Genomic DNA, 24,736 nt, shown 5'->3' on the forward strand with positions numbered 1-24,736 from the left:
AATCGGTTTTAAATAATTGCAATACGAAAAATCGATTCAATCATTCGATAAAAATTTAATGTTTGTATTTTTTAAATTATTATGGTTGCAATAGAAATGATTTCATTCTTATTCAATATTTAACAAAGGGAAGAAAATAAAAAATGCTTTCAAAAGTAAATTTTATTCAATGCGTTATTATAACACAATAATTAAAAAAATCATACATAATATAAGCGCCAATTTCAACAATCTTAGAGTCAAAAGTTAGATTTTTCTTATTAGTAAATACCACGCAGTAATTAAATTACAGTATCTACTATAGTACGTCAAAATTAAAAATACTTTGTGCGTTTCAAACAAAAAAAAATCTAGGATGACTTTTTTTGCACAGCGTCGTCGTCGCCGACTTATTCTTTATGTCGGAACAATTCAATAAAGTGTGTCAATCTTTCCAGTCCTTGCCGATTAATTTCATAACATGGCAATGCTTCAAATCTTTTTAGCCACTGCTTTACATTTCTGTGTCTTTCGGTAATCGGAATTAATAATTGCAGGGATGTTACAGTTAACATCACACAGACATCACACAAATACATCTGAAATTTAATTTAGAATATTACTTATATGATTTATATGGTTACAATAGCTACATATTTTATTACAACAAAACAATAGTTAAAGGAATTTACCTTATCACCAACAAGCCAATTATTTTTGTTCAAATTAATTTCCAAATAGTCCAATGCACGATACCATTCCTCCTTTTTTGTTTCTGGAACCGGCCAATTGCCAGCAAAATAACACGACTATAAAAAAATATTTTATGAGATTTTTTTAGGAATTCAAACACTTGTAACGTGTCTCAAAACTTTTGCTTTATTGTTTCAAATTTCCACTTACAATTATTTCGCTATCCAACGGGAACAACCTGCCAGAGTTATAAAATAGCATTTCATTTACTTTTGCTCTCTCGAGGGGATCAATTGGATATAGGTCCTGTGCAGACGTTTTCTGACATAAATATATAGCAGCAGCATGACTATCTAGAATTGTTTTGTCTCCAATAACCAATGCCGGCACTTTTTGTAATGGATTAATCTGAAAATAATGTTCGACTATTAAGTTTTTTACTGCTTCATTTTCTATTAATTGTGGAAAAATGACAATCATGTTAACTATAGGTAACTAATTAATACATAATTAAAATCTCTGTACAAATATCATACATTACCTTATAGTACTCTTCAGTCTTCTGTTCACTGGTAAATAAATCTACTTTATTCACTATTAATTCGATATCAAGCAGTGATGCAGTCATCATCACAAACCGAACCGGCGGAGACGCCTCGTCTGCATATAATACAGGTTTTTCAGACATTGTTTGCTTTCTGAAAAATATACCAAATGTACTAAAAATCATATAGGTACCGTATAATTGATGCATCGATATTTTATTATCACAGTTTATTATTAATGATATTATCTTGAGTTTAACCTCCTGAGACCCAGGATTTTTTTTTCTTTCTTTTTTAATAAAAATTAGCTGTATCTGTTCTAATGCAATTATAGATATTAAAAAAAATGGAAAAAAAAATCTTTCGTGGAAAACTTGGATTTTCTTTATGTCATTTATATATTACAGGGGGTCCCAGTTCCAAGTGTAATAAGTTTATGAAAATGAAGAAAAACTACTTGTTTTTTTAGTTATTATATATTTTTAAACTTGAAACCTAATATTTATTATTCTATCTATTGTTCTGTATCTATTTTTTGTAACTTGGTTCAAAGATAGGTATTTTTAAGGGTGAGAAATAACCAGTTCAAGTATTTTGCACCGGCGCGGCGGTGTATTTATATTGTCACGTCCACCCATAGGTCTTATTTCTAATCCATCCTCTTGGTCAGCCTCCTCTAATGCTTGGTCCACGTCATGTGCGTCCCCGAAATGGTCTGCCAACAACTGAAGATGACATATATAGTGACGATTCTGTACTGACGTGACTCATACTCATTGGACGAATGGAAGAAGACTCATTTTCTGGTGTTTGGGCGGCTTCATCGGTATCATTTGGGGGATTATCTTCATCTCAAACATTTATTTATTAAATTAGACTTCTTCTAAAAGCACTTTTGAATCGTCATAACAGTATTAACATTTACCACCGATTCGGAAAGCAGTATCTATGGAGAAGAACCGGCAAGAAACTCCATAGGTCCATCATATAGGTCAATATTTGACTCATCCAGGTGTTGGTAGATCTCAGTATCTTATAATCCTTGAAAATTATAATAAAATCTGTAACATAAACTAAATAATGTCATATAGGTAATACATGGGGCCCTTGTAACCAATACCAATTTGGCAAGAATTGAGACCAAATGTCTTACCAGTATGACATAAAAGAAAACATTCATATTTTTCACAAGTTTTAGATTTATCTTACAAAATAACTATTGCGGTTGCAGAAATAATATCTATTATAATTAGATATACAAAGATATACTGCAATATACTAATGGTTCCACTAAAAATGTAAGATTACTGACCACGTGTTTGCCGTCGCACAGCCACCGTCAACTTCGAAATGAGAATACTTCAAATCACTGTCACTTATAAAACCAAAAACCGTTTAGTATAGCGGATGACATACCACTACATCGATTTGAGGTATTATTTCCGCATATACGCAAAAGATGGCGTTGAAATATTTTTTTATTGTTTATGTAATATATATATGACCGCAGGCCCCAGGAGGTTAAAGAATAAAGATAATAATATTATGTAGAAAAATCAATTGCAATCCGGGTCAAGCATTAGTCAATAAACAAATGCTGTATGAGCATTTAATCCTTAAAATTTACTCGGTTTTGTTTAACGCAATTTTAATTATTAATCTTCTATAATATAAAAATGAATCCCAAAATGTGTTGGTAAGCGCATAACTTGAGAACGGCTGAACCGATTTCGTTAATTCTTTTTTTATTATATTCCTTGAAGTACGAGGATGGTTCTTATGTAGAGAAAACGTAAATATGTACCACGGGCGAAGCCGGGGCGGACTGCTAGTTGATTATAAAATAGCTAACAATCGGTAAATGCAATTTCTTTCCATAGCAATAGCCAATATGTGCTAACAAACTTTTTTATTTTAATAATCATATGAATATCATATTTATTTAACACTTACTCAGCGTGTTGTTGGCACTGTAATCCATATGGAATAACGTATCTCATTGTTTTCTTCATACTCAGGATCATTTTAAAGACAACTTGTGTAAACAAACCGGTTCTAGGTAACTAACCATACTGTCTTCGAAGTTTATTGTTTACGCTGAATAAACATCACTTGATCAATTCAGGAATAAAAATGAAGCCACAATAAATAAAACATTAGCAAAATCCATGACAAAACGAACACCTTTTTTAAATTTTATTTAAATGTTTCAGCCGAAACCATTAGGTTATAACAATCATATCAGTTCAAACTACAGTGTACGGTGTAAACTTGAAATGAGGGTAGATAAACATATCTCTAAAAGATAAACTGTAATTTGCATACCGAAATATGTGAAATGACGTACCTAGTCCTCAATGTTGTTAAATCTAAAAGGAAATAAAATATTTGTTCCAATCAAACAATAATATTTTTATTCGCTTTTTTGGGTTGTTCTCAAATATGAAACTTTTCACAGAAGATAAACCATTACTATTATTGATTAAATTATAGAACCTCATTGAAAATACATAGACTTAAAAGTAATTAACAAAAGAAAATAAAATCCTATTGTCCACTGTCGTAAAGCCTCACATTTTGTTGTCATGGCTTATTTGTTTATATAAATTAACATCTAAGATTAACATGTAATCTTTACAATTACAAAAAAAAATCTGTAAAACTAACGAAAAAAAATTACTTTAAAAATGGGTAAAGTTGGAAGCAAACCGCTTGCCTCGTTAAAGTAAGTACCTATTGATATTATTTATAGCATACTAGCATTCACCCGTTGCTTCGTCTGCTATTCAACGAACTACTTAATAATTTAACTAATTGTTCTTTGAGGACCTCAAGGCATTCGTGCAAACGGTATGAATATCCGTGCAGTAGTTTTTGAGTTTATCGCGAACAGTCATGGAGGATCTTTTTAACCAACTTCATTATAATAATACGTGTAGTGATAGTGATAATATATATGAAAATTTGTTACATAATAAAATGTTCCATACACATCTAATTGACAATAGACCATACGTTTCAATGCCCAGGCACTGCACGTTGTGGAAAGCTGACCGGAGTCCAGCGTGTAGATCGGTGATGATGGCGTTAGATGCGATGAACATAAGCGTCACTGAAGTAGACGTGGACATGGATAAAGCTGAACATAAGGGTCAGGACATTGTGTGCGTAAGTTCATCTTTCCTTATACTTAATATTTTGTTAGGTACATATCTCTTTTGAAAATGTTGTCAACTGTTTTAATAATATGATAATTTTACAGGCTGATTAAACTTTAATAATTGATATTATTATTTATACATATAATATTTTATGTGCCTACATAATATACAAGGCACGTTATCTGGTTGCATTGTTTAGCATCAGTTGACAAACTCGCTCACCTTCGTTATGCATACTAGTTCTATTTATAGTACATATTATAATTGTTGTTATATTATTTTTAATGTTTTGATTGCATAATTAATTTATAAATAGAGTTTAATGAGAAAACAACTAGGGTGTCCCACTGTTGGTATACTAAGCTTAAAGGAGGTTATAGTTTTGCATACGCTGAGTTCGTAAAAAATACTTACTTATAAAATTCCAGACGCATTTTTTTTCAAATAGATGAATTATTCTTAAGACTATATGTATACACCCATAACAAGCAACCCGCCCAACTTTGCCACCAGCACCAGCACGTGAGCTATCGTTTAAGATTACTATGTTTTTATAGACAAAATGCTCATAATAGCGAAGCGTATTATGCCGGGTGCGCGAAGCTAGAGAAGAAAACATGGATTTTCAGGAAAAATTTAGCAAAAAAATTTTGACGTAATTTTGTTATCTAAGTAATTTTTTCGTGATCAGTGTATTATGCAAAACTACAAGTTCCTTCGCACTTAGTATACCAATAGACGTGGGACATGTGGGACACCCTGTATAAAGACAGTAAAAAATACCCTGTTTTTAAATATCCGCGATATTTGATTCATATATTTTCTCTGCTTTACAGATGAATCCTCTTCAAACTTTACCGATATTTAAAGACAAGGAACTAATTTTGACCGACAGGTAAACTTATTTTTTTCCTAATAAAGTATCTCCTCGTCACATAGCATTGTTTTATGTTTGTTTGTCTTTATATTGCTTATAACGTAAAATTTAGAGATGATTCAATAGTAAGGAACTATTGCTACGCGAGATAAGCTCGTCGACACAATCAAGAAATTTCTGCTTTATAAGTATTATTAGTGTAAATCTACGTATTTATTAATAAATACTGTGTTATTCAGCCATGCAATAAACACCTACTTAGCGTCAAGGTACAGTGGTTTGGATCAACTACTGCCCCGCGACCCAGGTGGACGGGCTGTAGTCGACCAGCTTCTCTGCTACAACTGTGGAGTGCTTCAACCGCGATACAGGAACTCTGCTGTTAGTTGCTGAATCTATGATAATACTCGAATTGCATATTTTATGTATGTACTTGTAATATGCTTTCAAGAGTAAATCATTGAATATCTTATAGTTTTGGAAACGTAGATGGTAAAGGTAGAAGTTAAATGGACAGAAACACTCATTATTTGGGAGTCAATAACATTTTAGCTGTCTCGGTTATCGTTCTGGCCGTACAAATTTTTATAAACTACACTTTTGCTGAAGGCGTTTAAAATTCACATGATTTTCACGATGATGATTTTTTAGTTCAGCAATTTATTAATACTATTTCCAAATCTCTTCAGGATCCAATAATGTACGAGAACTGCCGTTACGTGTTACCAGATCATATGTTTGAAATTGAAAACGCCTACGCTGATCTGGAAACAATTTTGTCTCACCGGCCGTGGCTGACGGGATCCTTGCTAACTTTGGCTGATATTTCTATAGCTGCACACTTAATATTCTCGTACCAGTGGATAAGGCCAAGTAAGTTATGTTTATTAAATTTTTATTTTTGTTCGACATAAAATTGTATGATTAGTTGTGACTTGTGTACAACGTACAAGAACTGAATAAGGAAAAAATTTGATTTATTATAAATACAATTACATTTGTCAGCAATTCAGCTGATACAATTAGAGATAACTGAACGAAACCAGCACTAAATTTCAACATAATATCAAATGATAAATTAAGTTGTGAAGTAGGTATTTATTACATTAATAAAAGTATTTTTTCTACTTTTTGAAGGTACCCAAATCTTTATAGTTGGTTGTTCAAAATGTCAGAAGAAAGTTTTTATTCCACTGCAAATATCAAAGGATTGGATGAATTCGCTAAAAGAATAGGCGTGTAAAACACATAGAATTTATATTACAAATCTAACTATTATGGTAGACTAGAAATGAAACAAAATTTATGACAAATATTTTATTTCTTTTTTTTTTTACAGATAGTGGAGAATATTATGCAAATGAGTTCAAAGCTTGCCCACGAAGTTCTCTTGCTCGTCGTTCTCAGAATATTATTTCGCCGGAGGAAAATATAGATGTCAAATAAAAATCATGTTTTTGCAAAATAAATTATATTTATTATAAACGAATTGCACATTTTTCTTACATAATGTTATTGATATAGGTAGGTACTTTTATTAGTTCCAATATGGTAAAATATGTAACAGTTTTTAGTAGTGTTTTCGCTTCAATCGTATGCAATGTATGGGCGTATTCAGAAAGAAAGCTTGAAACTTATAAGCGCTTATCGGCGCTTGTCAATGCTCAAACCAGCTTGTCAAAACCAGCATTGACAAGCTTGTCAAAACCAGCATTGACAAGCGCCGATAAGCGCTTATAAGTTTCAAGCTTTCTTTCTGAATACACCCTAAGGCTGGTTGCAGAGCTTGACCGACCATCAGTGCATACGTCAGTCGCGCTTGTCATATATGTATGGAAATTCATAAAACCGTTCATAGATAGACCGACCATACGCACGCGTATTGTCATGCGCATTAGTGTCATAGTCATACAATTGTTGATGCGTATCGTCAGGACCGACGGTACGCACTGACGGTCGGTCTAGCAGCTAGCTCTGCAACCAGCCTCATAGTCATACAATTGTTGATGCGTATCGTCAGGACCGACGGTATGCACTGACGGTCGGTCAAGCTCTGCAACCAGCCTAAGACATCGACCAAGTTCACTTTTTTTTGTACAATACAAACCATAAATACAAGATCTTTGATGAATTAAGTTATTTATTTTGTATTCTAATCTCAAGCAATGTTGCAAATTATGTAACTTATTTAAGTCGATTCATTTAATCGATACCAACCATAGACAATTCATTATTGTTATAGAACATCACTATGTGGAATCCACCTGTCATGCCTATACATGTCAAAAATTCCAAAGTTTGTTATGTAGAGGGGTGGAAGTAAGTTGTAGTCGTACAACAAGGTGCAAGTTCTGTAATTAATTATGTAGATTATCAATGCTATTGTTCACGAAGAATCCGCTGTGAAACGTAAAAACTATTCAGTTATTCTCATGGAACGTGAAGAAAGTTTATTGTGAAAGGTATACTTCGACTAGGTATGCCGTCATCAATTTCGGATGTGTAATAAAGACTTAATTGTCACAAACGTGGTTCTATACTAAATCAAAAGTTGTTTGATTGGGAAATAGATTAAATATACTTCGTAATACATATGTCGGGATTTCAACCTCGTGATACAATGCCCAAGATGGGGCACGTAACAGATTTGCGAGAGCAATGGTTGGTGCGCACTGACGGCGCGCTGGCTCATCGCCTCCAAGACCGTGAAATTTCGACGCATCTCTGTGAGAACAGGTATCGCAATCAACAGATACGTGAAGACTTCCCAGTAGCTTTAAACGAACAGAGGGATATCGAACACGAAGTACAATTGCGCGAACTCGCGCGCCGTCGACAAGCGGAGATAGACGCAGAAATAGCGCGAGAAATGGCTGAGATCAATATAAGACGACAACGACGCGTGCATAACCCTGAAATGCTTGTCCAGCCCAGTTCATCAAAAGCAACACCAGCGCCTCCGCCTCCTGACATTAACCCTGACGAATTGGGTCTATCTGCCTCTGAACTTGAAGAAATGAGGCGAAGGCTAGAACAGGAAGAGCGAGATGCACATTTAGCCAGACAATTAAGTCATGAAGTTGAGGGTAATGAAGCGATACTTGCGGACATGAAATGCGCAGTTGAAGCGCAAGACGGTGAGCTCGCCCGCCTCTTACAGGAGAGGGAATATAAGAAACTACAAAGAGCAAAAGAGAAAGCACGACAAAAAGCACTCTTGAAGAAACAACAGAGATTGGCGCAGAGAGAAATACCGCCAGAACCACCTCAAACAATGCTCTGCGATGCTTATAGTAATCCCAGAGACATGATACGCCAGAATGGTATACGATTATGCAAATCAGTTGACTCCGACCTCAATTATGTTGAACCATTTGAAAAGGAATGTATACAATCAAAAGCCAGTGCCTTACAATCTAAAGAAATATCAAAACAGTATTACGCACAAGAACCTGGAACTTCTAGCTCCAATCTGAACATATCACACAACCATTCAAGATCCTTTGAATCTAAGCCTCCTGCGAATCTCAATACATCTATACATCATCGGCAGCCACCACCGCCTCCAACAACCAGCAAAAAGCCGAGATTTCCGGACCCAGTGAGCATTAGACCAGCTTCTCACTACCCTACAGATAATATTCTATCGGACAACGATGCACACACATCAATGCCTCACAGTGTAAGTGAAAACAATAACTTATATAGCTCAGCATTCCCTTCAGACATGAATGTGCCACCTCCAAGAATGGGTTACGATAAATCTGACCCTTCCAAACGATTATCTGTAATATCTGATATAACTGCGGAAGGACTTGCTAAGAAAAAGAGCAAGCAAGCCGATTTAAATAAGAAAAGACGAGGCTGCAAAATACAATAGATTTCAGTTATATTTCATATACTTTCTCCTAATAAGAATTCATTTTTTTAAAGTAATAACAATTTAATGAATGCCATTTTAATTCTTATGTTCATGGATCTAGAAAAAATATGAAAGTCTGAACTATATTAAAGCAAAGCAAAAGTACATTCATTTATAACTTAGATTACAAAATAAAAATTTATAATATCTTAATTTACGTTCATAGCACGGCATTACATTTTTACTTTATTTTTATTATTATAACAATAAACAATAATTTTCTTCAACATCTCTCTCCACTGAATTGATTTTTTTTCGTAAAACCAGACAACTGTAGTTTTTAAAATATTGCATGGTTTTCATATTAAAAACGGGCCGTTAAAATTTCCATAATTTATTCATATTAGATCTGAATAACATGATATAATCTTTTTATTATTTATATTGAATTTAGTTATTTTTCTAAGTATTTATTTTATTTTACTATATTCTCTGTGGATGTACCTGCAGGATATTTACCAATGAGCCATTTTGAATTAAGTTTTGTTACTTTTTAAGGCTATGTATAGCCAGGGTTTTTATTTAGATTATAACAATTCATTTCTTATTTTTAGGTTATTTTAAATATTTTAAAGATAATGTGTCCTTAACACAGGACACATGTATAATTTTGGCCATTTGATACAAATTTTGCATTGTAAAATTTTTGTTTACTTAAATATTATCAACATTCCAAACATGTGATTAAATTTATTTATAATTTAATTTTAAGTTCAAGATTACATTTTCCAGAAGTCAATTTGTTACTCTTTTGATTAGAAAATTTGATTCTGTGTTCTCATTTGATAAGTTTGATTTTTTTTCTCTAATTATGATTTAATATAAGTATAAATTATAAATGCTCAATTATTGTCAATTAATGACTAGTCTTAAAAAATATTCATACTATCAAAAATTCATTTGATTGTACTTAACATTAACCATCTTGTTACAAAAAACCTCCTAATCATTTAAACCTCTGTACAGTACGATTAAAACTTTATGGCGGCTAGTAACATCGAACGATCTGATGCGCAGAAAACAATTTTAGATATTACCGGAACGTTTGGGTTCCGGTAATATCTAAAATTGTTGCGCCTGCTCGCCCGTGCATTCGCAGCTAACTTCCGAACCGCCATTAAGTTTTAACTTTGAATCAAACTGTACTAAAGTTAAACCATGACTTAATCTGACTTTAAATCAGGTCTGATTAATAAGATGGTATGAGTTTTATAAAGACTGAATTTCTTTTATGGTAACATTATTTTAACTTTGCACAATAATAACTATAATTCTTGTTTTGAAACTAACAAGTATTGATTCAAAAAATGTATCTCGTCAAATATTTCATAAACAGATTTTTATATATCCATTAGGTTTAAGGTAGCTATACTGTATTAGATTGTATATTTATACCTGAAGAGGTGCTTTAATTTAATTTTATTATAATCTTGAATATTTTGTATTTAGTTAAGGTCTTCTCGAATTTATTGACATACTAATGTAACCTTTATGTAACCAATGACCTGCGAAGGGTTGAGTTAAACTTGAGTACCTCTAAAGATTAGACGCCGTAAAATTGTAAACACCGGTAGATTATAATCCAAAGAGTTCGATTATAATCCTTATCGAGAGATTTTTTATCAGTATAATAATATAACTTCTGCTTACAATTTAACGTATTATTTTTCGGTAAGTACCTAGATTATGAGCAATCGAAAAATAATGCGTTAAATTGCAATAAATATTGCCAATAGCTTTTAAATGACCTTTCGCATTTTTCATGAAGGTAACTGGTTACATATAGGATATTGTTTAAGGATAAGCTTTAACCGCAATGTGGCCTTTACAGTGCCTTATGGAACCGAACCAAACTGAAAAATGTGTACATGACACCTAAATATACAGTATTTTTAATTTTGTATGTGTGTTTAATTCAATTTCTGGCTCTCCTAGCTTATAGCTGTACTGCGCGGTTTCACCTGTGGACTATATTTCTGTCTTGTAATTATTTGATGCCTAATAAAGTATCTAGATACTACTCTAACTAGCTTTCCACCCGAGGCTTCGCCCGCGTTTTCAAAGAAAAATTCCAATTAGTTCCAGTTCTTGTAGGATTTCCGGGATAAAACATATCCTATGTGGCGTGCTAATCCAAGTTACCCTCTACGTGTGTGCCAAATTTCATGAAAATCGGTTACGTAGTTTTTGCGTGAAGGAGTAATAAACAAACATACATGAAAATTTTCGCATTTATATAATACCTATTAGTAGGGTTAGACCTATTTATTGGTATTGAAAATCACGTTTCGCATGCACGAATCACGATTGAATAAATCATGACCTAGGTATAGATTAATTGTTATCGGCTACCTAACTACCTATTTAGTTCAGGAATCAGGATACATCGCCCATTTTTGCAAGTGACTACTATCAAGCTAATTTTCCGTTTGTAGCTTTATTTTGATGAGACGCCCAATAATTTCGTGTACGAAAGTCTCGATTGTGGTAGCTAACAGAGATAACAAGGATAAAAATTTTTGATTTGATGGTTCTCAAATATTTATTACTAACTGAATTTTTTTTTTGTTCAATCTCAAGATAATTACCTAAATTATTAGAAAAAATATTTGTCCTACAAAATCTATGGTTTGTTCAAAGAGTCCCCCTTTCCAAAGTGTATCGATAACGAGGTCATCATAAATGATTACTAACAAGCTGATTTTTTTGTTTTCACTTAGTGTTTATAATTCAACAGACATATTGTCCTACAAATTGCGTAATAAATATTTGAGAACCATCAAATCAAAAAAATTTTATCCTTGTTATCTCTGTTAGCTACCACAATCGAGAGTTTCGTACACGAAATTATTCGGTGTCTCATCAAAATAAAGCTACAAACGGAAAATCAGCTTGATAGTACCTAGTCACTTGCAAAAATGGGCGATGTATCCTGAACTAATAAGCTTTATAAATTTTAAAGAAAAGAAAATTTCGATCAAGAGGCGGGATTCGAACCTGCGTCATTCCGCCATTCCTGGGCCACGCATCACCAACTCTGCCACCCGTGATCGATTTTTTTAATATTCTTCAAAATTTTTTTTCTCTGATAATAATTAGGGAGTAGGTAGGTATGTGATTGGGGAAACAGCTCGCACCTTCGCACGCGTAGTCAATGGAAAATTCCCACGGGAATTTGATATTTCACCGGACCCTCGAAAAAGCTCCTTAGACAAAAATCATACCATTTACGATTGAGACGTGAACAAAGAAACACAATTTCGCATATTTTTAATAGGTAAGCAAAACCCTATCAAAAAAGAAACTATACTAAATATTGATTCGTGATCGCTAGCCCCTTCGATAAATAAGTACAATAGGCCCTACCTATCACATAAATGTAGGTATCTAATATAGGTATTATATTATGTGTTGGCCAGTGCACTTTGCTAAGAATTCGACTATTAATTACTGGTAATGACACTAAAATACATTACATCTTCATAAACGCACTGTTCCGTAACGTCCCAGTTGTAAGTTCTCAGGCCTACAGGAAACGAGAACAATCATTTGCATACACTCTTGTTCATTATTTTGAAAATGTTATGTTTTACGTAATTTTGTTACCTATTATTTTAATATTATAATTTATAGGTACCTAATCGGTCAAGTTCGATGAACCTTGTATGTGAACAATGATCGTCGATCAATAATTAGACAATTTATTACAAAGATAAGACTTTATCAGTTACCTACTAGCGATCCGCCCCGGCTTCGCCCGTGGTACATATTTTGCAATAAAAAGTAGCCTATGTTCTTTCTCAGGGTCTAAAGATTGTCTGTGCCAAATTTCAGTAGGTAGCTTATGAGCCTATTCTTTACAATCAAACAAACAAAGTTTTCCTCTTTATATTATTAGTGTAGAAATAAAATCTATTATCAACAGGAGAAATATTTTATTCAATGACACAATACTTAGATTATACAATATGTTTGCCAACAATGTATGCGGATGGTGATTATATATATTGAATAAATTATTGCGTAGGTACTGATTGTAGGTAAGTACGCGAAACACGTATGTGCAGTGGCGTAGCTATCATATGGCCAGGTGGTGCAGTGCACCAGGGCCCCGGAGCTCAGGGGGCCCTCAAACCTCAGCTTTGAAAAAAAATTTTTTTTTTAATTAAAAAAAAACAATTCATACGGATTATTGGCGAGTAGTATATGATTGGTATTTGCGTAAGTAAGTATTTGAATAGTTACGGAAGGATTGTCGATAGCTTTATCGATAGGTCGACAGATGATTATGGTTGGATGTATAATATTCGCCAGCTTTGCAAAGAAATTATAACAAAATTTGGCGTGCTCGAATGTGACCTTACGGAAGTGTATACAGCGATGCTACTGTTTCATACAATTCCTGTTACTTCCGCGGCAGCAGAAAGATCTTTCAGTAAACTGAAGATTATAAAAAATTATTTAAGAAACAGCATTCGACAAGATCGCCTCCGACATTTATCGTTAATTGCAATAGAAAATGAGGCGGCATCAAACTTGGATTTGAGTGAAATTATAGACAAATTCGCAAAAATTAAAGCGCGCAAGAGATTGTTAATTGGGCCGCGAATTCTGTTAAAAATCGTTTTTTTCCATTAATTAATCTCATCTGTACAATAAATATTCTATATTGTCATGTGCGTCGTTGTTTATTTATTCCCTTTCTCTTCTATTAAACACATGGAGATTCTAATAGAGACGACGTATGGATTTAGCCTACTAGGGATAAGTTCACTTACTGTTTTCTATTCTTATTCTTATCAATAATTTTGAAGGCAAATATAAGTTAAAACTACGCGGAAAGAGGGGAGGAGGAGGGCCCGATTCTTTCCCTATGCACCAGGGCCCTAGTCCCCTTAGCTACGCCACTGCGTATGTGCGCTTTTTGTATTAATTAGAGTTAGAATACCTAGGTACTTATGTATTCTAAAAAAATACTTAGCTAATTTTGAAACTTTCCGGAAATACTATCTTTTGGCTTATGTACCTAAATAAATAAATAAGTACTTTCTATTAAAGGCAAACATGTTCAAATTCGGACCAGCAGTTACAGCCATCACTTCTCCATACCCACCTCCTAAATATAAGTAGGTACCGGCTGATTGATCTCACATTAATAATTATAAAGGAAAAGTAAAACTTCTGTCAATTTAAACTACCTACTTACAAACAATTTGTTTATGGACATTAATGGCCTATGGGTCATTAATTATTTAAATAAGCGTGGCAGTGGAGAAAGTAATGAGCTAAATAAATAACTACATAGGTATCTCGTTTTTTTTGCAAGATCTGATTCTTATACTTAATAGAAAAATCTTATAGTAGCTGTACTAACTGGGCAATTGCCAAAGTTATCTCTTTGTCTAATAGATAGTGTAACAACATTTGATGACACGCTACGATTATGAGATAATTAACATTATTATAACTAGCTGTCCGTGCGCGGCTTCGCTCGCTTTGTAGAAAACTTTACAAATTTTAAATTATATACTAACACCTTCGTTCGACGGAGGACCGAAGAAAACGACTTTGTTTTATACTATGTAGTGAAACGCTGCCATAGTTACTGTTAATTGTTCTGTTTAGGGTCACTACACCAGAATATTAATTAATGTAACTAAATTTATATTAAGAATAAAAAAAAAATCGATAACGAGGCGGGAATCGAACCCGCATCCATTCACGCCAATCCGGGGCGGACGCTTGACCAACTCAGCCACCTGTGACCCGCCAGAGCGATCGAATTTATTCTATTGTTTCAGTTTTATGTGTAGGGTACACCGTACATACCAATGTGTAGTAAATGTACTAGTTATCTGACTCAGCGAAAATTCTTCAGCTACACTATTATTAGTCTCGCCGTTTCCTACATGTTTGTATCTCCTTGAAGTCGACACACAAAAATTTCATTAAAATCAGTCCAGCCGTTTAGGAGTGAAGTTTACCTAGGTTTTACTATTTAAAATTACTTCATTATTTGTATCATAATTTAATAGCAGAACCTTTAAAATGTAACAACTTAGTGAATTCGTGATATATAAGGAAAAATAATTATAAATTGGGGATCATGAAGTTTTAAGTTCGATTCCTATGATTGTCAAGTCTCAATCATCTCAATATATAAAAGTAAAAAAAAATACTATAATATAGTGAATTAATTTTAAAATGCATGTATGGCGTGATCATAAAATGGTTTTCTATTCTACTATTGTTTTAGAAAATTAAAACCACATGTACAAAATAAATTATGGTGATTTTTAATAAAAAGGTAACATAATTGCTAGGTAAAAAACCTTATTTAATACATACAATGTACTTCATCACTAGTTACTGCAAATACATACATAGGTTCACTCAATAAAATTTCAAATAAGTCGGAGTGAAAACTAAAACTATTGTTACACAAAAAGCTGTAATTTTCGATCCAATTCCAAATATCTCTTCTAACTATTTGTAATCTGTGGTCAATAAAAACTATATAAAGGTACAAGTCCGAGACGGGCCGCAGACCGCAAACTGCAACAGCAAACTGCAAGCGACACCACTTGTTTCTATGAACATCTATGAATCGCTGCGCGTTGCGTCTGCAGGCAGCAGTGTCGCCGCGCTTGGAATCAATTTCATAGATGTTCATAGAAACAAGTGCTGTCGCTTGCAGTTTGCTGTTGCAGTTTGCGGTCTGCGGCCCGTCTCGGACTTGTACCTTAAGGGAAATTTTGATATTAGAATTTCTCGCAATAATTGAAGGCCATTCCAATTATGTAGATAAATTTATTAATTTGTTAGTGAACTAAACATTATTTAATGCTATTTCGCCAAATTGGCAGCTTGTTTTTTAGCTTTAACTAGTTCGACTAATTCCTTGTATCGTTTCATGCAATCTTTTTTACTTCTGTTTGGGATGCAGTCGGCAATTTTATCCCATCGGTCTGGAGTACTGACTGGGAATGTCTTGATGGCCTGCTCTAATAATTCCTGCTCAGTTTTAGTCCATGCCTTCTCTTCTTTAGGTACTTTGACATCTCCGTTAACTTTCGGAGCGACTCCGTTCACGAGTTTCGGTGCTTCATTCTTCGATATACTGTTGTCATCTATGACGTTTGTTGGCTTCTTCTTATCCTTTTCGAATTGGTCGAACGCTTCTTCATTTGCTGCTTTTTTGAGGCTGCTCTTTGAGAAATCAGAACTCTGCAGGTCTTTTGCTTTATTTAGAACTTCCTTAGCGTTGAATCGTCTTTCGTCCGTAAACGTTCCATGCTGATTGAGAAAATTGGCAACCACATCCCACCTTTGATTAGTACCAGCGGGGAATAAATTGACGGCTTTAATCAATAATTGTGTCATCTCCACTGACCAATCGATAGGCGCTTTTAACGCAGCACTCTTCTTTGCTTTCTGTTCTTCCACTTTCTTGTTCTCGAAAAGCGCTACTCTCTCGGCTTCTAACTTCTCCTCTGTTTCCTTCATTGTTTTAATGAACGCCTTACTGCCATTTGCTTCTAATTCCTTTATGAAGTCTTGAAGTTCATTCAATTTCATTAGTTCACAGATTTTTTCAACGGCTGCCATATGACTAACAGTTTCCTCTTCATTTTGAGCGTAGTAGTTGTTTGCTTTACACAAATCTCGTAAAGATTTTCTTTCCTTACGAAGATTTTTCTTTTGTTGTTCCCTCTCAGCTCTGGCGGCTTCTATTTTGGCCCTTTCGGCTTCTTCAGCTTTCTGCTTGGCCAGCTGGGCTTCTTTCAACAATCTTTCTTCTTCTGCCTTCTTTGCTTGTACAGCATCCTGAAAAGTAAAAAAAAATAATAAATATGCATTTTCGTATATTAATTTCACAGCTCTATAAAATGGTAACCAGGAAATATTTTATACACAATCATTGAAGGTGAAAAATGACAAAATGTGATTTGAACTTTATTACCTCTGATATACTATACTACATTACATATTTAATTAGCATACAAAGAATGTAACCAATATTGTAGAATTTATAAATTAACTAGTATTTACTTAGTGTACTACATTTTCAAGACAAAACAGAAAGTGCAGAATGGTTGCTAAATAACTACTAAATTATTCAATATTTTACACATATTTAGATATAAACTGTATGCGTGAAATGTCAACAATGCAATATATGTATAAGATTGAATAAATGATATAACGTCATGTTTGAACAATATGATTGGAAAACACCTGATTTAGCCTTGATAATCTAATAGTTTCCATGAAATGTAGAAATACAAATTCCCTTCTATATTTTATGTCTACTTCATTTAATTATATCTAATCAGTAAACCCTACTAATAAAACAAAACCCATAGGAATCGGATCTATGTGGGTTTTGCTTAGCCGTAGGCAGAAAGCTAATCTATGATGTGAATAGATGTTTGTAAATAAGTGTGTTGGCAAAAAATTATAATTTAAATAAAAGCAAGTCAAAACTTTAATTTAACTATTGAAGTTACCTGTCTAGCGCGTTTAGCAGCTAACTTCTTATCCTTGTCTTCTTGCTTGAACTTCTGTATCCTAGGGTCGTTGGCATACGCTAAATCCACAAGACTCCTGATTCTCGCCATTTCTTCTTTTTTTAGCTTGGCTCGAGCAGCTTTGTTTTGCTTTTCTATCCACCTCCTTTCCTCCCGGTCACTTCCCTTCTCCTTTTCTTCCTCATCCATGTAGGAGAACTCGCGCCACGAATCAAACTCATACCAAAAGGCGTAGAACTTTTCAACAAACTCCCTTGAACTATTCTCATCTCCCAATAGAGGAACATTCCTTTTTTCTGACCACCTCGCATTAGTTTTAAAATATTTTCCGAAAGTTTTGAAAAAACCATCCTTCTTTATATCAGTAGTGGTCGGCACGGAGTCATCGAATGTAGGGTCAACAGAGTCAAATGATCGTCGATTTTTAGGTGTACCAAGGATCTCGTAAGCTTTTGTTATGCACGTAAAGTAGTCGTCGTCGCTACGAATCTCCTCACCTTGAGCCTTACGCTTATCCGGGTGGTGCTTTAGTACTTTTTGACGATAGGCACGTTTTATATCATCGTCGGTGGCTTGGAATCGTAAATCTTTCATACCGAGTACAGCATAGTGATCTTGTTTCTTCCATTCCTTAGGGTCTAAGCTACGTAAGTATTCGACGTCGTCCTCGAACACGACTTCTTCAGCCTTATCATTGGAAGCAGATGTTTCCAACGAAGTGTCCTCACCGTGGCATTTAATGCTATAATAACGTAAAAAAGCGGCACCAGCACATTCAACTTTCCTTTTCAAGAAAGGCCAAGGTATTGCGACCACTCGGCCGCTATTTGAAGCTTCTCCCTCCGTCATTTTATGTTAAATTTATTAATGAACTTGGCAATCTTCACTAACATAACCTATCAAGGCGAATTAAAGCGGACGATTGGGTAGGTCTTTTTTCTCTAAATCTTTAAAACGATAGAAAAAATAAAATAAATATACTGGTGTGCAGTTATTACTATAAGTACATTATATTTATAAACTCAGAACACGTTATATTTTATGAAATAAAGGCTATGTTTTATTTTCTGACAGTCTTTGACTCCACAATCCACATGACATATTCTTCTTTTTCGTTACCAATACAGATAACTTAAAATATAGATATCGAAATTTGAAATTGTCATGTCTACTGGACTCATAAACTGGACTAGAAATAATACGTTCGGGTTTTAGTTTTCTAACCTGAGTATATACCTATTACAATAGTATAGAGCCCGTGTATTGCACAAATTGCTTAGTGCGCATCGCTCGTAGGCAGATGAGCTATAGATACTATATCTATAATAAAGATGTGTGTGTGACAAATAGGGATGGTATCAATTGCGTGCCGAGCTATCGATAAGACGTTATGTATCCTAAGTAAATTTTATGTTCAATATTATGTTATTAAAGGATAAATGTATGAATAAAGTATAAATATGTAATTTTAAATTTATTTACCAAGTGAATAAATTGTGTTTATTCCATTTAAATATTTCTTGTAATAATTATAAGTACTTTAAAAAAATATGTTTAATTGAAATATCTGAAAAACGTGTGGACTTCTTAAATATAAAAGTTAATAAAATAAAAGATCGGGTTTAGTACTATTTTTTTAATATTAAATCAAATGATAATAATATTTAAAAAATGTTAAATAAAAATAAGAAATAATTAATAATTTACAATGAAATAATTAATAATATTAATATTTTTTTATTCAATTTCATCAATTCTATAGCTACCAAAATCTTTAAAATCAATTTAGCGGTTAAAATATATCGTAACATTACATACTTTACATTTACACTATAATACATTCGCATTCATAATATTAGAAAGTGTATCATGTACACACCACAAAATTATTTTAATACATTTATAAAAGAGTTTTAATTTTAAAGTTACGTTTAAGTTAAATAAATTATATTAAAATATAGTTCTTCTTATAAACTATCGAGTACAGAGTTGGTGAAGTCACATCACTACGATCACGTGGTTGCAGTGAGGTGCGCGAAGGGTGCGCGAGCGAGCCTGTACGTGTCCGCCTCCCACTTCCCCTTCACCGGTCACCCCCGCGATGCTAGATTTATTTTCATAACAATTAGTACAACAATCGATTTACCAATTAAATGTGATACTGGATTTCAATTTTGTTTTTTTTTCTAGTATCGTTCTGCACATTTCACCATGTTCGTAAATTTGGAAAAAAGTCCCTAGAGAAACGCACTGCGATTGCACTCAACCACGACTACGAGCGCTCGCGGCGGGAACGTCGTGTTGTTCCCACCCATTCCCACCTGTGCCTACTGTTCCACTTCGTTGTTCGCACTCTATAGTATATAGTTTCTTAACGTATGCCTTTTAGGTACGATTCGAAGCACATTCCAAGTATCTTATTTTTTCCTATTACACATTACATTAGGTATGTTCCTTATTCAGCCTATCCACAGAGCCTATCCCTCATTATTATTTCTTCACATTTTAATACTCATTTATAACATGAGATGGCATATAAGTCGTAAAACGGAACGCAAAGGTACCAACTTTGCGAAATAAATATCAGCTGACTACTATCAGTTATCACATAAATCATTGTTTTGAACAAGTTTAGTACGAGAAATGATGTAGTTAAGCAGTATTACCCTGAATCTATACAGAATAGTCCGTAAGCGCACAAAATGACTGACATGGATTATTTATTTAAGCCAATTGTGCTTATTACTGGATTTGGTCCGTATATAAACCATCCAGTAAACGCAAGTTGGGAAGCAGTGAAAATTATGAATAAAGACGAAATCGAAAAGAAACATAAAGTGGAACTTGTACAAATCGAAATGCCTGTAACATACGAGAACGTTGATGAATTCGTACCTGCGCTTTGGGAAACACACGAACCAAAGGTACCACGACCTTTTAAAAACGACTTTAATTTATCGAAACATCTTAGTTTTTTGCTAATTATCTATAAGACCTGTATTTGTATAGTATTTTAATATAATATACTATAAGCTTACGCTCCATTGACATACTTTAATTCACCTTTTAATTGAAAAAATAATAATTTATATTCTAAACTAGCTTCCGCCCGCGACTCCGTCCGCGCGGATGTCGGTCTTCGCGTGGATGGTTTATTTATCCATTTTGAGTAACTCTGACAATTAAACATCTTATAAATATTATCTATTGGACCCAAATACGGCTAGACCTATAATAATACGCAACGTGTGTTCGCGGTTCTACAGAACAACGTCTATAAAACTGAAAAGTTAAGATTAATTTTTTTCTACGTATTTTTCCAGGATAAAAAGTATCCTATTTTACGCCCAGGATAATAAGGTATAATTATACCAAGTTTCATCGAAATTGAACCGTTAGTTTTCACGTGATGCCTTCACATACAGACAGACAAAAATTTTTTTAATCACATATTTGGGTTTGGTATCGATCCAGTAACACCCCCTGGTATTTATTTTTTCAATATTTTCAATGTACAGAATTGACCCTTCTACAGATTTATTATATGTATAGATCTGTAGGCTCTTACACTCAAATTTTGCGTTCAATTTGAATTTAAAATATAAGCATCAATTAAAAACCTATAAGTATTAAATCAGATTCATTTTAAAGGACCACCATCAAAGAACACCATTCATAAAACTTAATAAAATTAAATAAAAATAATAATGCTTATGTACATGATGATATCATAATAATTTTTACCATTAAAAGAGTTATATTTTTCTAGCTAGTGATCCATGTAGGTTTATCATCAATAGCCAAGGAAGTAACATTAGAGAAGCAAGCCCACAGGAAAGGGTATCAAAAGTTAGACTACTTCGACAAATGTCCTGCGGACCACACTTGCAGTGCCGACGGAGCAATACGGATCCACAGCAAGCTGGATATTGAGAAAATATGCAGTGATTTTAATGATAATGATCCTCCGGAAGGTACTAAAGCTGTCACTTCCTTAGATGCGGGAAGGTGTGTATTTTTTTAATTAATTAATCATATTGTTAAAAACTACTGCATTTTACCATGCAACAATGTTCAGTACAATTTAGTTATCTAAAATCAATATGATTAACTATATAACAATAAATGCATGCATCTATTGTTTCTCATATTATCATATTGATTATTGTCACTGCACTAAGATAAGATAGCACATGATAACTGCTGTTTATTTTTACCTACTTGCATTCTACTTGTATCTGTGTTCTTAAAATATATTGATGTAATATGGTCTATGGTAGTCGGTAAATAATTTTAATTTTTTGGTCACGAAGTATGGGTATGTCCCTTAGAGTATATAATATTACAATAGTATAGAGCGAGTGTATTGCACAAATTGCTTATTGCGCATCGTAGGCAGATGAGCTATAGATACTATATAGATGTGTGTGTGACAAATAGGGATGGGTAGGTATCAATTGCGTGTTGAACTGTCGATAAGTTATGTAAATAAATATGTATCATAAGTAAATTTTATGTTCAATAAGTTATTAAAGGAAAAATATACGAATAAAGTATAAATATGTAATTTTAAATTTGTCTACCAACTGAATAAAGTTTGTTTATTCCATTTGAATATTAAATATTATATATGAAATTTTCTTGTATTAATTATAAGTACTTTAAAAAAATATGTTTAATTGGAATATCAGAAAAACGTGAGTACTTTTTAAATAATAAAGTTAATAAAATAAAAGATCAGGTTTAGTGCTATTTCTTTAATAATAAATCAAACCATAATAATAATGTTTTAAAAATGGTAAAAAATATTAAGAAATAATTAATAATTTAAAATGCTAATATAATAAATAATATTAATAATTTTTTTATTTAATTTTATCCATTCTACTATCAAAATTTAGCGGTTCAGAAAATATATCGTACGTTACATACTTTACATTTACACTACGTTACATACTTTACATTTACACTACATACTTTACATTTACATTCGCATTCATAATATTAGAAAGTGTATCATACAAAACACACTACAAATATATTTATAATACATTTTTAAAAGAGTTTTAAATTTTAAGTTAAATAAATAATTTTTTAAAATATAGTTCTTCTAGTAAACTTTATATCGAGTACAGCGTTGGTCAGGTCACATCACTACGATCACGTGGCGGCAGTGAGGCGCGCGAGCAAGCCTGCGCGTGTCCGCCTCTCACCTACCCTTCACCCCCGCGATGCTAGATTTATTTTCATAAAAATAAGTCTATCAATCGACTTACTGATGGAATGTGATAGTGGATTTCAATTTTGTGTATTTTCTAGTATCGTTTTTGCAAGATAGAACAGCACATTTCACCATGTTTATTCGTAATATGAAAAAAAATCCAGAGCAACGCACTTCGTGAGCACTCAACCACGACTGCGAGCGCTCGCGGCGGGAACGTCGTGTTGTTCCCACCTGTGCCTACTGTTCCCACTTGGTTGTTCGCACTCTATAGATAGTATATAATTATATATACTCTAAGGTATGTCCTCTTAAACCCGAATTTAAAATACCTCTTTATTTTAAATTAAAATCAAATATTATTTAGACTTTTTAAAAAAAAAAACACACCGGTCTAGTAACTCAGCCCCCGGAATCACAGACACAATAGAAAATCTATTGTGTCGTGGACCGATCGGGCCGCTTGAATCGCGATTCGAATCACGCCTTACCATAAAAAAATTCTATGCTTAGCTAGCTAATACTATAAACCTAAAAAAATATTCCTACTTATAAAAAAAAATCCTTTATTTTCAGGTACCTCTGTGAATACATCTACTACACATCGCTAAGTGTCGACAACACTCGTACAATATTTGTACACGTACCAGATTTAAAAATATACAGCTCGGAACAAACCGCGCGGGCTCTAGAGAGAATTATAGATTTGTGTCTGGAACAAGTGAAGCTTACAGACCAGAGATTAGAGAAGAAAGCTGACGATAAAGAATAATTATGATTTAAATAAATTCATAAATTCAATTCTTGGTACAATTTTGGCCGCTTTGAAGTTTACTGCATTATTGATTTCAAAAATATAATTTCGTCTTCACATGATGCAAAGGTACTTCAGCAGTCAAATTTTTCGTAGATGTATCAAAAATTGTATTAAATAAGTACATTATGTATTAGACAAATTTATGTATGTTTCAGTAAAGTATTATTTTATCTGTATTGTGTATAAAATAACTATATTTTAGCAAATATCAACAAATATTTGGATTAAAAATATATCTGTAAAAATGTAGGTGACAATGTTAATGAACTATGGCTATTTTTATACCATTTTAATGGAAAGAATTACATTAATATATTAAGAATGTACTTAATGTTTTTAATACATTCCAAGCAGCTTTTCATATAATAAATTTTACTTTTGTAATAATATTAAATTAATGAGGCTCTGGCTAATAATCAATGCTTTATTTTATTTACATATTCGTACATTATATTTTGAAGAAATGATTAATTAAAAAATATAATGTTTGATTAATCTGTTATATCACTAAACTACATTTATTATAATAAATTTCAAATCTGTGCAGCCATTTAGGAGGAGCTCAGTGACAAACACTCGCACAGAAGATTGTCTTTGTATATAACTTGTTATTAATTAACTTATTTTGTTTGATGATTTAAATAAACGTCTTAAATCCTTATAAGTTCTTTAATTTTAATATCCTTTTTTTACAATTATTCTAAAAATAATTAGTATTCGTTAATTTCAAATTTCCCGCAAAAATTGAATTCTTGAAAACCAGCAAAAACCTCTATGTTCGATTAAAAAAAAATACTATTTCGCATTGCTATTTCGATGGAAATTTTTCCAGTCGAATACCTATAGACCTATACTATGATGATTGATGCTGCTTATAATTATTATTATTGTTACCTCGTAGATGCCAACGATTGAATTTAAAAGAATCTCTAAGGTAATTTTAACGGTGCATTAACATTCAACAAACACAGAGCTAGTAAGAGTAAGACT

The 24,736-nt window shown here is 33.1% G+C and overlaps 4 protein-coding genes and 1 pseudogene across 4 annotated transcripts; 3 read left to right on the forward strand and 2 right to left on the reverse strand.

Annotated features, from left to right (window-relative positions):
* Positions 1-147: 147 nt before the first annotated feature.
* Positions 148-3,277, reverse strand: LOC123699213 (glutathione S-transferase E14-like). Its single transcript, XM_045646111.1, has 5 exons — positions 3,171-3,277; positions 1,214-1,370; positions 883-1,080; positions 672-788; positions 148-578 (listed from the first exon to the last, which is right to left on the reverse strand). The coding sequence occupies exons 1-5, from the start codon at positions 3,239-3,241 to the stop codon at positions 390-392; spliced, it is 732 nt and encodes a 243-aa protein (XP_045502067.1). The 5' UTR covers positions 3,242-3,277; the 3' UTR covers positions 148-389.
* Positions 3,278-3,304: 27 nt separating this feature from the next.
* On the forward strand, positions 3,305-6,744 carry LOC123699212 (annotated as a pseudogene).
* Positions 6,745-7,463: 719 nt separating this feature from the next.
* On the forward strand, positions 7,464-11,078 carry LOC123699200. The gene has a single exon (XM_045646097.1). The coding sequence runs from the start codon at positions 7,849-7,851 to the stop codon at positions 9,133-9,135; it is 1,287 nt and encodes a 428-aa protein (XP_045502053.1). The 5' UTR covers positions 7,464-7,848; the 3' UTR covers positions 9,136-11,078.
* A 4,372-nt stretch (positions 11,079-15,450) lies between these two features.
* On the reverse strand, positions 15,451-18,919 carry LOC123699172 (dnaJ homolog subfamily C member 2). The gene is made up of 3 exons (XM_045646062.1): positions 17,688-18,919; positions 15,930-17,004; positions 15,451-15,703 (listed from the first exon to the last, which is right to left on the reverse strand). The coding sequence occupies exons 1-2, from the start codon at positions 18,555-18,557 to the stop codon at positions 16,024-16,026; spliced, it is 1,851 nt and encodes a 616-aa protein (XP_045502018.1). The 5' UTR covers positions 18,558-18,919; the 3' UTR covers positions 15,451-15,703; positions 15,930-16,023.
* A 1,389-nt stretch (positions 18,920-20,308) lies between these two features.
* LOC123698819 (pyroglutamyl-peptidase 1) lies at positions 20,309-24,405 on the forward strand. Its single transcript, XM_045645569.1, has 3 exons — positions 20,309-20,632; positions 21,478-21,716; positions 23,506-24,405. The coding sequence occupies exons 1-3, from the start codon at positions 20,411-20,413 to the stop codon at positions 23,699-23,701; spliced, it is 657 nt and encodes a 218-aa protein (XP_045501525.1). The 5' UTR covers positions 20,309-20,410; the 3' UTR covers positions 23,702-24,405.
* The last annotated feature ends 331 nt before the right edge of the window (positions 24,406-24,736 follow it).

This window comes from Colias croceus, chromosome 17 (genome assembly GCF_905220415.1).
Source record: "Colias croceus chromosome 17, ilColCroc2.1".
Lineage (NCBI taxonomy): Eukaryota > Metazoa > Arthropoda > Insecta > Lepidoptera > Pieridae > Colias > Colias croceus.